Source organism: Lipotes vexillifer, unplaced genomic scaffold (assembly GCF_000442215.2).
Source record: "Lipotes vexillifer unplaced genomic scaffold, Lipotes_vexillifer_v1.1 scaffold231, whole genome shotgun sequence".
Classification (NCBI taxonomy): domain Eukaryota; kingdom Metazoa; phylum Chordata; class Mammalia; order Artiodactyla; family Lipotidae; genus Lipotes; species Lipotes vexillifer.
Window position 1 is genome coordinate 3,464,191 of NW_006791822.1, and position 18,858 is coordinate 3,483,048.

Below are 18,858 nucleotides of genomic sequence, written 5' to 3' on the forward strand. Positions count from 1 at the left end.
ACACATATATATGGAATTTAAGGGAAAAAAATGTCATGAAGAACCTAGGGGTAAGACAGGAATAAAGACACAGACCTACTAGAGAATGGACTTGAGGATATGGGGAGGGGGAAGGGTAAGCTGTGACAAAGTGAGAAGAGTGGCACGGACATATATACACTACCAAAAGTAAAATAGATAGCTAGTGGCAAGCAGCCGCATAGCACAGGCAGATCAGCTGGGTGCTTTGTGACCACCTAGAGGGGTGGGAATAGGGAGGGTGGGAGGGGGGGAGACGCAAGAGGGAAGAGATATGGGAACATATGTATATGTATAACCGATTCACTTTGTTATAAAGCAGAAACTAACACACCATTGTAAAGCAATTATACTCCAATAAAGATGTTTAAAAAAAAAAAGTTAATGTAGTAGTCGAAACGAGAAAATGAGGGTAATATAACAATTCCTCAGAAAATTAAAAACTGAATTACCAAATGATCCAGCAATTCTCCTTCTGGGTATATACCCAAAATAATTGAAAAGAGAGTCTCAAAGAGATATTTTCACACCCATGTTCATAATAGCATTAGTCACAATAGCCAAAAGGTAGAAGTAACCCAAATATCCATAGATGGATGAATGGATAAACAAAATGTGGAATATACATACCATGCAATATTATTAAGCCTTAAAAAGGTCTGACATATGCCACAACACGGATGAATGTTCAGGACGTTATGCTAAGAGAAATAAGCCAATCACATAAACGACAAATACTGTATGATTTTACTTTTATGAAGTACCTAGAGTAGTCCCATTCATAGAGACAGAAAGTAGAAATGTAGAGAGATGGTTCCCAGGGCTGGAGAGCGGGGGAAATGGTAAATGATTGTTTAAAGGGTACAAAGTTTCCGTTTCCGCAGGATAGAAAGAGTTCTAGAAATGGATGGTGGTGACGGTTGCACAACAACGTAAATGTACTTGAAACCACTGAACTGCACACTTAAAAATGGTTAAGATGGTGAATTATATTCTGTGTATTTTACCACAGTTGAAAATAGTTTTTTTAAAGGATGAAAATGAGGGTCTAAATTTGGGTACTGGAACAAGAAGGAGCCGCTAAGGGCTTCCCAGTTAACTAGGTGTGGATAGCAAGGGGGATGAACAATTCCACAGAGGAAATGAGGCATCAAGCCCAGAGCATTCTGGAGGATCATATTTTCTGTAAGTTCCTTGTAGAAAGGGCCAGCATAGTGGGAGAAATGTTGTCTTCACTTCTAAGATTTTGAGTGTAAGGTGCTGGCGGCACCTTGCTGTGGAGGTGTGCTGTGGTTGATTGGAATGCTGATCGGGAGCTCAGAAGACAGACCATGTGGAGAGAATCTGAGGGGTCGCCTACAGAGAGGTGCTGGTTAAAAATGAGCAAATGAGATTCTGTGATGGAGCATGTGGTAAGGAAAGAGAAGAGGGTATCCTTTGGAGAAAGATAACAAAATGAAAAACAGAAGCAGCAGTCAGAAAAGTGGGAGAGGAAATGACACCACGGTGCCTCGGCAGCTGAAAAAGGGAAAGTGGTCCGCCAGGCCGAAAATTGCAGAGATAAGAGAGATTGAGGATGAGAGCTGGGTTTTATTTCAGATCACTGTAGTGCAGCCAGGAGATCTGTGAGCTTCAGGATGTCACGGTAAACCAGGTTATAGAGTTTATGCATGCTAAGGTTGGCCGGACAAAGCCAGCTGGATTGAATGGGTAGAGTGATCGATTAAGGCAGCCAGGGATGAAGCCAGTACAGTTGTCTAGGTGCAGGATGACAGACTTCCGGGTGGTTAAGAGAGGGGATGGGGTAAAGCATGTGAAAGAAGCATTTTGAAAGAATAAATCAATGGGACTTGGTGATGGAAAGAAAAGGAATAGTCAAATCTAATTTCATGTTTTCAAGCCTTTGGGTTGACATGTAGTGATGTTATTGATAGAGATACTGGAAGAGAATGTTATTTATAGAGGAGTGTTGTATTAGTTTTGCATACATAGAAAGCAAGTTACAGTGAAGCATTCTGTAGAAACGTGTAGGTTGGAGATATCAAAAATATTCAGTGGGGTGATAGGGCGAGAGAGAGACATGGACATATATTTACTAACAAACGTAAGGTAGATAGCTAGTGGGAAGCAGCCGCATGGCACAGGAATATCGGCTCGGTGCTTTGTGACCGCCTGGAGGGGTGGGATAGGGAGGGTGGGAGGGAGGGAGACGCAAGAGGGAAGAGATATGGGAACATATGTATATGTATAACTGATTCACTTTGTTATAAAGCAGAAACTAACACACCATTGTAAAGCAATTATACCCCAATAAAGATGTTAAAAAAAAAAAAATTCAGTAGGGAACTGGTGATGCTGAACTTAGGAGAGAATGTAAGAATGGTAAGCCACATTTGGATTGGTCACAGGTTTTGGTTTAATTAGTGGAAACGATTGTTATTTTCATTCTATGTAAATCAGCATAAGTTTCTGTTATGAATTAGATTAGGTGGGAATCAGGAGTGGTTTGCAATAAAAATCATTGCTCACGGGACTTCCCTGGTGGTGCAGTGGTTAAGAATCCTCCTGCCAGTGCAGGGGACACAGGTTCAAGCCCTTGTCCGGGAAGATCCCACATGCCATGGAGCAGCTAAGCCCCTGCGCCACAACTACTGAGCCTGCGCTCTAGATCCCGCGAGCCACAACTACTGAACCCGCGCACCTAGGGCCCATGCTCTGCAACAAGAGAAGCCACCGCAATGAGAAGCCCGCACACCACAACAAAGAGTAGCACGCACTGGCCGCAACTAGAGAAAGCCCACGCACAACAACAAAGACCCAACATAGCCAAAAATGAATAAATAAATAAATAAATTTTAAAAAATCATTACAGATGTAGACAGCAACAGAGTTCTTACATTTCTTTGTTGGTCTGATTTTGGATGTGGCAAAGCAATGCAGTTTTCAGGTTGATAATTTTCAAGTCCTACAATTTTTTTTCCTTTTTTCAAATGAAAGACTTTTATTAGAGGAATGTTACATCTAGCCCTATAGTGGACATAGGATGAATTAGTAACTTAATTTGGAGATAGTGTCATCTAATTTTATAATTGTAACAATTAAAATTTAATCTAGAACTTTTTTTCATTTATCACAAAGATTAGCCTTAATTCTTTACTCTCTAGTGTGAGTCACTAAAGTTGTTTGCCTGTGGTTCTATTTTCTAAATATTTTATAATATCCAACTGAAGAATTGCTTCCTAAGAGCTGTTTGAACACCAGCCAGTAAAGGGACCAAAAGCTACAAAACATTTATGTAGCAGCTGCTTTATGTTATAGTGATTGTTTTAAACAGAGAAAAGGCCCAGTATTCAATTTTTTTTTACCATAAATATGTAAGGAACAGGTACATATTTAATAATACAGCACAATTTTTTAAGTATACAATTATATTTTAGTATTTAATTTCATATCTTTGAAGAGCTTATAAAGGAAGAGAGTTGAAAATGGTGATATCAAGTTAATGAAGTTTTACTTCAGTTTCAAAAACAAACACTAATTATAGTTTTGTACTATTTTGGGCCACAGTTTGCCAGGGTTCCAGACATATTTCTTCCCCTAAGGCAGAGTGTTCTAAGCGAGCTCACCACAAGACTGTACTCACCTTTGGGGAATTGTGGTAATAAGGTCTTCTGAGCCTTTCTCTGCTAGCTGTCATAATCCTGTCTAATTCAATAGTGGGACCCAGGTCATAGCCTGGAAAATAAACAGCTTTTATCTTTTTTATAGCATCAGAGACTGTTCCAGAAAATGATTTAATTCCACACATGTTATATTAAATGAGATGTCTGATGACCTTAAAGAGTTTCTGGGTGTTTTAATTTGATTATGAGATGTATGTACATTATAATTATATGTGTGTGATTTGTTTGCTTTCTTGTAGAAGAATAAGCCTCCCAACCCACCAGCCTTTATCTTCATGATTGATGTTTCTTATAGTAACATTAAGAATGGACTTGTGAAGCTCATATGTGAAGAACTGAAGACTGTGCTGGAAAAACTTCCGAAGTAAGGGAACTGCCATTCTTTTTGTAACTCATACAATATTGCTGAATTAGTATATTGGCCAGAAAACAAGTGTTGAATGGCCCATTGGTCTCTTTTGCTAATGGGGACATCAGATAATTGTTTATAATTTATAAACAATTATAAACAGCATCAAACCTTAAAAAATCAGAGTGATCTTTTGTACAAAGCAAAAGAAACACAACTGATAAGAAATAATGCCACGGTAAACAACATTCAAAAAATCCATTCTAAATTATAAGGAGAATCCCAGCAGTGTGGTGGAAAAGGCCTTGGAAGTCTGTTATTCACTTTTCAAAAACATTGATTTTCCAGCAGAAACGGGTAGGTTGCTGGGCATGGTAGAGAGTTCTAAGGGATGCCAGGAAACTGAACTGTTGTCTCATGGCAGGCCCCGTGGCTTTTTGGCCAAATTCCCTTTTGCCCTTATAGTACCCTGTCTAACCCCTCTGCAGCTTTCCTGCCTCTATGTCCTGTAACTTAAGGGCACAGGGTACATCATTTGTCCTGCTGTTGCAGGGGGCAGCGCATAAAAGGAAAGGTGGAAAGGTATATTAGAAAACATGACTATGTTTTATCGTGTATAAACTAGTTGTTTAGGCTTGGAACTAGCATCTAGTAAGGAGACTTGTGAGCAGGGAGAAAGCTTTCCTTTATGAGAAGATGACATGCTTAAGAAGATAAAAGAGGCTAGAAAAGATTGTCTGTCTGGAACCTAGTGTCTGCACCAGTCTTAGCATCTTCCACCCCTCCCTACCTTCTGAACATAAGCAACCTCTGTTCTGAAAGGGGGTGCTTTGAGGGGCGAGTTGTCCGCAGCCCCTAGGTCTCCCCAGGTCCTCGGGTGCCCACTCCTCTGTATTTGTTCCGCATGTGGCTGGTGCTTTGGTTGCCTGTGAGGCTCAGTTGAGCGAACTCTGGACCTCCCAGGAGTAGTTTTGTTTGTATCCATGAAGCTGAAGTCATAATATTCTCAAGGATGGTTTGGAAAAGCAGTGGGGATGTTTAAAAAACATTGAGGTGATTTCAAACTGAATTCTACAATGAAGAATGAGCTGGGAGCAAGTTGAAGATGGGGCAAAAGAAAGGCCTCTGACGCCTGCCGACTGTTGTGACTATAGTTTCTGTGACCTCATTCTCAGGGACACTGGACAAGTATGGACTTTCTGCCTAAAATGGCATATTTGATCACAGACCTCCCCCAGGGCTACTTTAACACTACATCTGAATTTTGAACTTGAGTTGTATGAAAGCAAACTACTCTAATTTCTGGAAGTGGTCTCTCTCTCTCTCTCTTTTTCAGACTGGTTCAAATTAGTTTCTCATAACCTATTTTCATAGTCACTTCACCAACCCCTTGTTTCTTTTCAACACAGTGGTGATATGAAGCTTGTAACCTATTGATGCAAGTTATGAAATCACACTGTTAGGTGTCATCATGACCTTTATATCCCATTGGAGCAGAAGTGTGGCTTTGGCAAGAGATGGCGAGTGGGGGGGCGGGGGGGGGGAATACTGCTGGCTATTCCCTGCCACTTTTCAAGTAACTCTCTTGAAAGTTTTTATTCAAGCCAAAATACCTTCTCTTTCTTTATCTTTTAAAACAAATCTGTTTTTTCTTTTCTCCCCTGAAATTTATTTTGGGCTGCGTGTATGTATAACTTTATATTTTCGATGGTAAGATTGCCATCAATTTGATTTACTTCTGTGAACTAAAGCAGTGTTTTTAAAGCATAGTATATAAGTCTTGATTAATATCTAAGGTATGTTCATCTCTCAGCTAATCTTTTGAAAAGGGAAAGCCCATTCCTACTCTTTAACTTTGAATTTGCATCTTTGATATTGCCAGGTTGCCAGACTTTTCTGTCTGACTTCTCTGGAGCAGGAAAGAAAAGATTTGAAGTGCTTCACTCGTTACTCAGATCAAATTCTCGGACTTTTTTCTGGTTGTTTGTTTTTAATGCTGCTGTAGCTAAGATGTTCAAAATGCTTGATTTTGGAATATTCTGGTTCTTCCAGTTACTAATATCTTCAGTGTTGCTCTGTCAGATTCATTCCATTATAATAATAGGGGCAACTGTTGAGGGAAGGGGTCATTAAAAATGGAACAAAACATGTTCTTTATTAAGATATCCCTTATATAACTTTACAAAATTTGTGTAGAATCAAATGAAGGAGAGACTGAGGTTTTGTTTTCTTGTGGATATGACGTAACAGGGCAGCTATACTGTTGAAAAAGAACATTTTAGGATAGTTCTTTGTTTCTCAAATTTAAAAAGAGTTGTTCCAATGGAAACACTACTACTATTTTGTAATAATGTGAGATGTCCTGATTAAATGTTTATAAAAAATGTTAATTAGATTTTAAGTGAACCCTATGAATCCCAGGATACTCTTTTTCCATCACTAAAAATGTCCAAATCCAATGGGGAATAGCAATCCAGATTCTTCTCTTTAATTTTTCTTTTGTGTCTTTTGCCTTGGTTGACTCCAAATTAACTATTAAAAGGAATAAATCCCCTTCATGATTCGCTGGACATTTTTCACCCTATGTAGTAAAAGGTTTACTGGGAAATAGGAGCTTAACCAGTGGTGTGCTGGAAAACTGGCTCTCAAATAAATAAAGCCTTGATTTGTAGCGTTTGCTCATTCCTGTGGTATAAACACTTCCAGCTGGGCTGATTTTAAACTACCAAGGCGACATCACTCCACGGGAGCTGAGAAGGGATACAGACAAATCAGTTTATCAGTTTGGGTTCTAACTTGCCCTCTCAGACAGTGTCCCACATCATGACAGTCATCCTCAACGAGACCTCTATTCTTCTCCACGTTGTGCTTGACCCTCCAGGAGCAGAGAGTGTAAGCCTTGAGCCCTGCCCTTTATTGGTTTATTGTCAGGGATTCCTGAAATGTTAACTAAAAGGCACTTTCTACCAAGAGCCAAATGTGAATGAGTTGTAGAAATTTAGAAAGAGGAAATAACTTCTGGTTGGTAGCATCAGGGAAGTCTTCACAGAAGGAGGATTTGTGCTTGGCCTTGAAGAGTAAAATTCTAATAAATACGGAGGGGGACGGGGAACATGGATACAGTATAGTATAGTCATTGGTTGCGTAAAGTCGTACAGTTTAGATTGTGGAGGGGGGTGTGTGTGTGTGTCAAGTCTGTGTATGTGTATCTACAAAGGATAAGGATTCCTATTTCTAAATATTTTGCAAGAGTCCAAAATGTAAACATTTACCAAGTGCTTTTGGGATTATGAGGATCTATTTAAACTGCCCAGCCATTTTTCAAGGCCACAATGAAGAGCAAATGTCCTCAGTTAGCAAAGTAGGTAGAGAAGAACTAGAACAGAGTTTAAAGTGAATAGTTTGTCAGCCTGCACTCTGCTGAAACATCAAGGAAATTGGGGAGTCTTCGGTGGGAACTTTGGACACTTCCATTGTCCTTTCTCTTGTACTCAAGTAACTCTTTAGGCTATGTGCAAAATGTAGAAACTGAGCAAACTAGGTTCTTTTTCACAAAAGTTGTCCCCAAAGCAAAATAAGTTTTACGGATGTCTAAGGGTCAAAGAAAATGGCTTTCATGTAGCCGCTGAGCACTATGTTATATCCACTGCTGAAAATGAGTAAGAATATCAGTGGTGTCGAGGTGTGTTTTTTTAGGGGGAGGTGTGGAAGGGGGGGGGGGAGGAGAGACAGTGAGAATAAAAACGAGTCTAGACCACTCAACTCCGAATATACTTAGTATAGACTTTAACAGCAATATTCATGCCTTTGTACTCCTTTCAGGAAGATTAAGGCCTTGTCCTGGAATTCCTCAAAAAAATTTTTCCTAAAAAAAAAATTTGTTTTACGTTTTGTTACCGTTTTGGAGATTTTATTGCTTTTATTCTCTAGCCATGACCATCACAAATGGTTACCTAATAAGAATTACATTGTCAATTCGTATATGTGATTTATTTTAGTATTTACACTATATGTTTATACGGTATATAGCTTTCAAAATCTAGCCCATTTTCTATTGAGAGTCTTGAGAATGCGTAAAAAAAAATCACACAGGAGGAGCAAGTCCTTGACAAAAATAGTTGTCCTGTTTGTAATCTGAATATGCCTTTCTCTTGCTTCAGATATGCCATTTGTTACTCTGACCTTCTGGTGACTTCTGAGAGCTTTGTTTCTAAAGACTGTAATAATCCTCGCTTGTTTGTGGGGGGAAAAAAAAGCACCTTGTAATTGCTATGGTTAGAATAAATATAGTAGAAAAATGTGAGCAAATGTTTTCATAATATCTATTTGGTTTTTTACCTAGATTTTTGAGTTTTTTAAATCAACTTAAGTTAGTTTTGTAGTATCTCCCACCCCCTACCACTGTGACTCAGTATTATCTATATCCTGTAAATGATAATTAAGACCAAACCTTTACACATGTCTTCTGTATATTTTATAGAATGTGTTCTTACTGAATTTCTCATAGAAGCCACTCTCTCAGGACTTTATGGAAGAACGTCAAACCCTTTTTTTCTCTCTCACAGGGAAGGTCAGGAAGAGACTTCCTCACTTCGAGTCGGTTTCATCACGTACAACAAAGTCCTCCATTTCTTTAACGTAAAGAGCACTTTGGCACGGCCCCAGATGATGGTGGTGACCGACATCAGCGAGGTCTTTGTTCCTCTGTTGGATGGTTTCCTTGTCAGCTATCAAGAATCCCAATCTGTGATTCACAAGTAAGTATCGAGTGCTTTATAATTTAGATCCTACTCAGTTGTCTGTTTTTTTTAAATTAATCTTTATTGGAGTAGAGTTGGTTTACAATGGTGTGTTAGTTTCTGCCGTACAGCAGAGGGAATCAGTTATACATATACCTGTATCCACTCTTTTTTAGATTCTGTTCCCTTGTAGGTCATTACAGAGCACTGAGTAGAGGTCCCTGTGCTATGCAGTAGGTCCTTATTAGCTGTTTTATACCTAGTAGTGTGTATATGTCCATCCCAATCTCCCAGTTACCCCTCCCCACGTCTTTCCCCCCTTGGTAACCATAAGTTTGTTTTCTACATCTGTGACTATTTTTGTTTTGTAAATAGGTTCATTTGTACCATTTTTTTTAGATTCCACATGCAAGTGATATCATATGATAATTTGTCTTTCTCTTTTTTAATGTTTTGATTCAATCACACATATTTTGTTTTGTCATTACCAAGGGGGTTTTAACACATGGATTATAAAACTCTGTTATTTATGTTAGTTCTGTCTCTTTTCATTGCAGACTGGTATCTAAAAGGAGGAATTTTTTTTAGTACACATACTCAACCCTACCAGTCCCTTCTCTTTGCTGGAAGGCAATGCAAGGGAGTTATTTCCTGAGTGTGCATGAGAGTACTTGGTGATGATATAGCCACTGTTCCATAATTTATAGTCTAAGAGATCAGAAATGTAGTAAATAGAAAAAAAATCTATAAAGAGTATGATTTTGTAAATGTTCCAACCAAATCATAAATTTTGGTGCCAAATCATGCCAGGATATCATTCCTTGAGGAATAACCTCTGAAATTCACCCACAGGTGTTCAGTGTAAAAAAAACACCATATGTACTTAGGCCTGAAGTGTTCGTGATTTATTTCCTGATGTTTATTACAAATATGCTAAATATTTAAAGCCTTTTGCTCATTCATTTCTTGCAGTTTATTGGACCAGATTCCAGAGATGTTTGCAGACTCTAATGAAAATGAGACAGTCTTTGCTCCTGTCATCCAGGCTGGCATGGAAGCACTAAAGGTGAGAGGAAGGCCCTTTCAGTTGCTAGTAAATAAATTCTAAACACACACACACACACACACACACACACACACACACACACACAGAGGAATTTTCATCCATGAAAGAGTTACAGCCTTCATTAAAACACGCAGGTTGCTGGAGGCTGTTCAAACTTCCCTACAAATCTCAGGAGGAAACGGCCCAAACCACAGCTTGCTCCCAGCGTTTACATTCCAGCACTGTTAGCATCTGAACAACTGATTTTGTCGGGGTTTCCAGTTTAGCTCCTCCTTTTGGCTTTTATGTGAACTTTATATGATCTATTTTTAAATTATTTCAACAATATCTGAACTACCAGATATGAAAAGAAAAATCTCCATTTCTCTTCTTCCTTGGGGTTTTCAAACGTGCAAGGGCAAGGCGGTCACAGTCAGTGACAGAAGTGAATGCTGCCTGGGGCCTTGCTGAATGCCAGAAGCAGAGTGGGGTTGCCGACTCTCTGGTTGGGAAGCTGAGCCCAAGGGACTCTGGTCGTTTTCATAGTAATAAAGACATTAATCTGAGGAAGGCAGAATGGTTGGAAAGTGCTTACTCTTAATCATTATTACCTTGGCACAGGAGTCAAACCACTTTGGCCCAGACAATGAGTTCCTAAAATTGATTTTTAAATTTTATTATTACAGTAACATTTGAATTATTTTTTAAGATAAAATGGCTAGCAGTAATAACAAACAGCAACAACAACCCTACAGAATTAAGTTTATGAAATACTTACACATAAATTTTATGACCAAACATTATAGTCTGGTTCCAGTATAGTGATTCTTGCCTGGGTTCTTTGGTCTTCAGAGTATTCACTCATGGGATCAAAGACTCGTAGATATCCCTCAAAAAGCCTCAATACAAGTAAATTTAACATAAAATTAAAGATAAATTTTACATCAGAAAGCGATTTGGAGATGATGTTAAGTTTCATCCCGTGGAAGCCAGCAGTGATCATTGTTTGGGCTACAGAAAGACTTGGGAATTCCTATTTTATTCCACATTGCTAAAGACTAATATCTTCTGTTTCAATTTGAAAGAGTTTTGCAATTGTTGTTCTCTCCTCCAATAAGGTGTCTAGAAATTCATATGTAAATTTCCTGATACGTGATAAGTTATATGTGATGCTACAAGTCTTTCTACTCTGAGAAGTTAGTACTGGGAGTAACATTGTTTTCACGTGCTCATGCCTGAAAGATGAGTGAATATTCATAAGCCAATAAATCGTTAGTTAAGACAGTAGAGTGGAAAGAAGAGCACGGCATGGCTCTTCTTTAGTTGCTAGTAAATAAATTTTAAAGAAGACAGATAGGCACATGCGTGCACACACACACACACACACAGGAAGCTTCATCCATGAAAGAATATACAGGCTTCATTAAAACATGCATCCAGAATCCCAGCTCAAACGAATATATCGTTTCTAAAAGGGAGCAATACTGTCTTGTCACAATGGGTTCCACACTGGCAGTCCACAAGAGGTCTAGAGGCTGTTTAGCAGCCTTGAAAGAAAAAATATATAAAGCAACTTGTGTACACGCATTCCACATATCTAAAATGAGATATTATGATACATGACTGAAAACCACTGTGTTCTTATTAAGCACGATGTTCTTCGAGGTTGCTCAGTACCATGATAACTGCGCTGTCAGTGTTCTCAGCTGCCTGTCATTTGCCAGAGGCCAGTGCATTTCAGTCAATCTACTTTCATGTCTTTTGCATGTTATTTTTTGTTATACTTGCAATTTTTAATGTTAGAGTAGCATGTACTTTTACACTGAAGTTTAAAGATGAGAAGAAACTAGTATCTAAATATAACTAATCAGAATAACTTTACAAATATCAAAGTAAATAAGTAGCATTATTCTTACAAAGTAGAATGAACTCCCTTTAGAGAAGGTAAAGAACTTTTTTTATAGCTTTTTTTCTTTTATAAATTTATTTTATTTAATTATTTTTGGCTGCGTTGGGTCCTTGTTGCCGTGCACGGGCTTTCTCTAGTTGCGGAGAGTGGGGGCTACTCTTCGTTGCAGTGCGCAGGCTTCTCATTGTGGTGGTTTCTCTTGTTGTGGAGCACGGGCTCTAGGTGCGCGGGCTTCAGTAGTTGTGTTACACGTGTTCAGTAGTTGTGGCTCGCAGGCTCTAGAGCGCAGGCTCAGTAGTTGTGGCACACGGGCTTAGTTGCTCCACTGCATGTGGGATCTTCCCAGACCAGGGCTCAAAGCTGTGTCCCCTGCACTGGCAAGTGGATTCGTAACCACTGTGCCACCAGGGAAGCCCCAAGAACTGTCTTTATATGCAGATAAGGAGCTACCTTTATAAAATGACACTGTTGGACATAATGTTAGTGGTGCTTACTGCCCTGTGCCTGCTGGCAGATCACTCTCCCAGCCCATCTTCACACAGACTCCACGGCTGCAGAAGACCGGGAAGGCAGGCATGCCCCAAGTCGTGGAGTCACGTATTAAAGGGCGGGTACTTTTTTCAAATGCAGATCTCTGGCCCCACTTCCAGAGATCCTGATTCATTAGCTCCCCAGTTTGCTCTGCTGATTATCCATATTTGGGAACCACCAGTGTAAAGAATTGTTATTCATTCTACCATCTCTTGGAATATCCTTACATTAAGTTAACTCACGAGAAAATTGCATACCTGACCCGTACAACTTCACATTACACTTGCACTAAGAACGCTTTTGTTTAACTATGATTTAATGTCTTGCCCTAAGCTGTTAATTAATGGTTAAATTAAGAAAGAACACTATGAAGAAAGTTCTTTCTTGTGTAGAACATTAACTAGAGACATTATTGCATGATTCAATCTCTTACATGTAGAAAGATTCACTGGGTGGTTTCCTAGAGTCTGTTGCTATAAGCTGTCTAATGCATAATGTTTCTTTTAGCTTTAACTACTAAGGTACTACTTAGGGTAGCTATTCTAATATAACGATTTCTTTTCCCTGACGTTCTTAGTGATTTCCAGTTCTTTACATTTGCCTTAGCATTTCTATTATATATGTGCCTTTAATCATCTGTTAACTCAAAACTTTTTTTTATAAATAGACCATTGCCATAAATAACCTTAATGAAAAAGGTTTCTTCTGCATCTTCCAAGAAGATTCTGGATGATTATAATTCGTTGTATAAGAGCAGAAACTGCTGTAGTACAATTCGATACTTTCTCCCTCATAGCAACTTTATCAGGTTTGGATGAAGGAAAAAAAATTCCAAATAAGATAAAAGTGTGTGTGTGTGTGTGTGTGTGTGTGTGTGTGAATGTCTGATGTGTGTAAATGTCTGATGTGTGTATGATAGCTTAGCTGCCTGTGACCGTCACATCATCTCATCATCTTTTCAGGTCCTGTGTGGCTAAAAATCAGTAAGACTGAAATTTGTATAACATATACAGGGTACTAAAATTCTTGCCTGAAGTCATTATTAGGTAAGAGCTAACATTTTTGAGAATTTACAGGGTAATGTCTAAATATTGAAGAGACCACATCCTTCATTCACTTATTCTTTCAATCAACAAAGATTGATGAAACGCCTGTGCTTTGTTAAGACAATGTGAAGACTGCTGTCCCTGCTTCTGAGTTGCTCATAGTGTGTAGAAGAGATGTAACTCTGCAGTACCATGTGTGATGTTCATTGCTTATGTTCCCAAAAATAAAGGGGGTGGGGGAGGAGAGCAAAGAGTGACTTTGGAAAGTCCGGGACTGCAGCAGGTCAGCCGAGTAGCTCAGGGGTTCTGCACGAGAGGCCAGAGCTGAGAGTCTCATTCTCTGTGGAGGGGAGGAGAAACAGAGCATCGGAGCGCAATGTTTCTTATTTGTGTCCAAGTGGAGACATTTTAGAACTGGACTCCCCCATTTGAATTATAGCTCTACTTTCTGTCAGCTAGATGCCAAGTAAAATCTATATATAATTAGTTGTAATAAACTTTTTGAAGCAAAGAAAGAGAGTAGACACAAACTAACATAAAACATGTGCTAATTTGTCACAAAGATAAAGAGGGACTGTTTGGTAACTTCTGATGCATACTTTCTCAAAAGCCCTTGAACTACCCAACTAAAGGTTTCCATTCCCTATTTTCTGTTGTACATGCTTCCGTGTCCACAGCCTCTTGTACTCTTAGTGTCTTTTTTTCCATATAGTCTTCCAAAATCTGCATCTCTTTCAAAATCTGACACTCATAACTCAACTATATGTGAATTTCTGGCATTGTCTTTTAAGTTGGCCTCAGAACAGTTTTCTGAGTTAGCTCTTACTTCCCCCATAAAACTAGATAAATAGACTTTGGCAAAATGTTGGAGGGAAATGGCCTTTAGTGGTTATGCTTCAAATATATCATTAGGTGGGGGGAATTTATCTTTCAGTTGTCTTAATATATGCTTAAATTTGGTTTCAAGATGATGCATCACAGCATTCCTTCCACAAAAATTTATGGAGTATCTATAGAGCGAAAGGCACCAGACCCTGGGCAGGGACTTGGAGAAACATTGTAGAAAAATCAAGGTCCTTCCTTTTTCATGGAGCCTGTGATCCATGGAAGACAGGAGAATACCTAAAGTTGTAACACAGTGTCATTAATTCTAGAAAAGTCTTATTTACAAAGCAGAGTAGGGACATAGAGGTAGAGGCAACCAGCTCTGCTGAGGGGGATAATAACACATCTCTCAGAGGAAAGGACATCGGAGCTGAATTTCGAACAATGGGTTCTCCAGGCCAGCCCTTCTCAATCTGTTTCCACCATAATAAGAATGACATGTCATTCATCTAATCCTACATGATGCACTTATGTGGGCACAATCAGATTTTGGTAAAAACATAAATTTTGTAGGGATTATAAAGCATATGATGCCATAGGAGCTCTTTCTTTTATTGGTACTCATAAAAGATTTTATAAGGATGTGATTAATGAAATAATAAATCTGAAATTAATAGCCATTATATAAGGAAAAAAGATAAATATGGCTTCTTTATTTTTTTCAATATTGTACTTTTTTTTTTTTTTCCTTCAGAGTTTTACTCCATAGGTAATATTAACTAGGCAATCATGTATGTGTAATTATGATTAACACCATGTCCTGGGTCATTGAATTCTCTCAACAATATTTTGTATTTACTGTTTTTCCTGAGTCATATAATTAGGTAGCTGAGGCTTAGAGAAGTTAAATATTTTGCCCAGTGTCACTTAGCTGATAAAATGGCTGGGATTCTAACCCATGCATTTAGGAACTAGGACCCATGCTTTTAACTACTGTGTTATAAAGTTACAGTGCGTCTGTGAGTACAGAAGGTCTAGATGATAGAAGAATTTTTTATTTTTATTTTTATTGTTTTTGCAGTACGTGGGCCTCTGACTGTTGTGGCCTCTCCCGTTGCGGAGCACAGGCTCCGGACGCACAGGCTCAGCGGCCGTGGCTCACGGGCCCAGCCGCTCCGCGGCATGTGGGATCTTCCCGGACCGGGGCACGAACCTGTGTCTCCTGCATCGGCAGGCGGACTCTCAACCACTGCGCCACCAGGGAAGCCCGATAGAAGAATTTTTGACAATGAATTCTTTAGGAGAATTGGGCAGGCGAGGCACGAAAAGTCAGGGAAAAGATAGACTTTTAAGAAAAGTTTTATACCTTTTCTGCTACTTGGATTAAAATTAAAAGTACTTTTATAGGGCTTCCCTGGTGGCGCAGTGGTTGAGAGCCCGCCTGTCTATGCAGGGGACACGGGTTCGTGCCCCGGTCCGGGAAGATCCCACATGCCGCGGAGCGGCTGGGCCCGTGAGCCACGGCCGCTGAGCCTGTGCATCCGGAGCCTGTGCTCCGCAACGGGAGAGGCCACAACAGTGAGAGGCCCGCGTACGGCAAAAAAAAAAAAAGAAAGTACTTTTATAAGTGATAGAAATGAAAAAAATTTAGTCATAGAATTGCAAAAAAATTAACGTGTTATTATCAATATTACTGGAAATTTTACTTGGATTTGGTCATTGGAACTACTGTCTTTGTTGGCCAAAGTGTTGAAAACATCTTTCTCCTATGTGGTATGTATACACATGGAGGGTCAGTCACTGTCCGTGCTCTTCAGTCAGCCTTGCCTTCCTTCTTATTAATGCTGTTATGTATCAGTAATTTGCGGTAAAAGACTTGGGCAACAATAAATTCACTGCTCACTACTGGCCACACAGCAAAGACAAGATGGGGCATGGGTTACACACCCTCCCCAGGGTGTCAGCTGGGACCCACTCCACAAAGCATATCACAGTGTCACTTGGTGAGACACATTAAGACAGGGCTAGCCTTGAATTCTCTTCATTTGTTTTTTAAGGAACTTATTCACAAACCCAAGTACCTTATTATTAGTAGCAAATGACTTCACATCTTGCAGCTGACCCAGGCACACACGTGTGCAAACAACAGCTCAAGGCCAAGGAAAAGGAAAGATGGATTCCAGGCAGAGGGAACAAATACGGAGGTGTGTAAAGCACGTGGTGTATTCCAGGAAAGCAAGAAGGTTGTGTGGCTGCAACTTCCAGTTCAGGGGATGGTCAGGGGTGAGATTAGACTGGAAAGACAGATTCAGACTAAACTCCAAAGGGCCTCAGAACTGTTGTTCACAGGCTGTTTGACCTCGCCAAATTGGATGAGCCTCAGTTTTCCTATCCTTAACATGCAGGCAATACTACCTTCGTCACCAGGTTGTGAGTATTACATAAGGAATGTGCAGGAAGGGTCTGGTGCAGAGCTGCACACAGTGAATGTTGATAGCAACACATCTCACTGTTTCCCGGCCTTCCTGCTCCCACCCAAATAAAGGAATGTGGACTTTATCCTGTAATGGAAAGCCTTCAGGAGTCTTGAGGAGAAAAGCCACCTATGTGATCAGAACAGTTGCCTTGAAATTATTTCAAGGCAACAGTGTACCTGGGTGGTTTGGAGAGAGGCAAGATGGGAGAGGGGCAATATACTGAATCATTTAATTTCAGTAAATTTTTCTTGTAGGTTATTTCTTAGCTCCCTAAATAAGATTTTAAATATTTTTAATGCTGATTTGACTTTCATGGAGCCTCCCTGGGCTTTTTGTTGCTTCCCAGGGACTACAGATAGTGTGATGTTGATCCCGCATTTTTTCCTTTTGTCATCTTGCCTGATAGCTGGTTCCTTGTGTCTGCCGTTGCCACACCACCGCTGCATTCTTGTGCATTCTTCCTTGAAGTACCCCTTCAGGTTTAATCTGTTTACTAATGATTTCAAAGAAGAGCTTGTATTACATCATGATCCTGGGAATCCTATCATCAGGGGATTTACCTGGTCCTGAAAGACTACTGTTGGCTAAATGAGAAAGTATTTTTACTTGGACACATCATTTTAATAGGTGTTTAAAGCATCATGGTATAGAGACCTACATTTATATGTATTGGCTCTTTGGGGAATTCCCTGGTGGTCCAGTGGTTAGGACCTGGTGCTTTCACTGCTGTGGGCCCGGGTGCGATCCCTGGTCAGGGAACTAAGATCCTGCAAGCCGCACAGTGTGGCCAGAAAAAATTGGCCCCTTCATTTACAACTTGTGTGACTTTAGGCCAATCACTTAGCCTCCCTGAGCCTCAGTTTCCCAATCTATAGAAGGCACAAGGTTACTGTGAGGATTAATGAGATGTATACAGCACTTGGCTCATAGAAAGTACTTATATTTTACTTTCCTGAGTCCCTTAAAATAAAACTTCCCACCCAAGACTCTTTTTTTTTTCCCCCAGGCAGCTGACTGTCCCGGGAAGCTGTTCATCTTCCATTCCTCCTTGCCAACTGCGGAAGCACCAGGGAAGCTCAAAAACAGAGATGACAAAAAACTGATTAATACGGACAAAGAGAAGGTATTTGTAAACAGTTGTCCTTGAAGTCCATATGTCAGTTCTTAAGATGGAATAAAGGGAGAGGGAGTGTGTGCTTTGTATAGGAAAGGGGGAGAAGCTACATGTAGTGTATAAGTCCAGGACATTGTATTTTGTAGGAAAATTTTAAATTGTAAATAATTTAGGAAATTGTATATTCCTAGAAAAACTGATGTCTGAAATAAGATAAGCTCTCAAACTTGTTTCATGTATAATCTGTGTAAGAGACTGAGTGATAAGACTATTAGGGGAATGGAAGAAATGGGGGGAAATGCAGAAAGAAGATCAAGGTAGAGGGCGAATGTAGTGGACGGTCCCGTATGACAGCACTCCCGAGGCATGAAGTAGACATGCCTGGGGCTCAAAATATGCTTTGCTCAGACCCTCTCTGGCAGTGTAGCCGTGGGGACAAGTCAGGGGAAAGGATAAATCATGAGGTAAGCATCCAGCCGTGGCCACGTGACACCAACCAAGTTGCCTCATCTCGGTCTGTGAAAGGGAGGACTAAACGTCAGCTTCCTTAGAGCTGTCGGAGGATCAGATAACATTATGCACATACATGTATTAAACACGGCACACGCCTGGCCCACGGGGTGCTCAACATGTGGCCTCTGCGCTGATGATTATCATGGCTCACTTCTTCTGCACTTAACTGGGGAAAAAAATTCATTTAAAAAACTTAAGTGAGGGGCTTCTCTGGTGGCACAGTGGTTGAGAGTCCACCTGCCGATGCAGGGGACACGGGTTCGTGCCCCAGTCCAGGAAGATCCCACATGCCGCGGAGCGGCTGGGCCCATGAGCCATGGCCGCTGAGCCTGTGCGTCCAGAGCCTGTGCTCTGCAACGGGAGAGGCCACAACAGTGAGAGGCCCACGTACCGCAAAAAAAAAAAAAAAAAAAAAAAAAAAAAAAACTTCAGTGAGAATTCAATAGAAATTAAAAACAGAAACCAGAAACATTACGTGGTTTTCTTTTTTCCCTTTGTGTATCTTTTTCTTCAGATCCTTTTCCAGCCCCAGACAAATGTCTACGACCCTCTAGCCAAGGACTGCGTGGCTCACGGATGCTGCGTGACGCTCTTTCTTTTTCCCAGTCA

The 18,858-nt window shown here is 40.1% G+C and overlaps 1 protein-coding gene across 1 annotated transcript in view; it reads left to right on the plus strand.

The window, feature by feature from the left end:
• SEC24D (SEC24 homolog D, COPII component) overlaps positions 1-18,858 on the plus strand; it is a 112,709-nt gene that overhangs the window by 74,805 nt on the left and 19,046 nt on the right. Inside the window, 6 exon segments of the mRNA XM_007464854.1 lie at positions 3,941-4,065; positions 8,616-8,807; positions 9,762-9,855; positions 17,629-17,745; positions 18,764-18,856; position 18,858. The exon segment at position 18,858 is cut by the window's right edge and continues 83 nt beyond it. Of these exon segments, the coding sequence (XP_007464916.1) occupies positions 3,941-4,065; positions 8,616-8,807; positions 9,762-9,855; positions 17,629-17,745; positions 18,764-18,856; position 18,858 (622 nt within the window).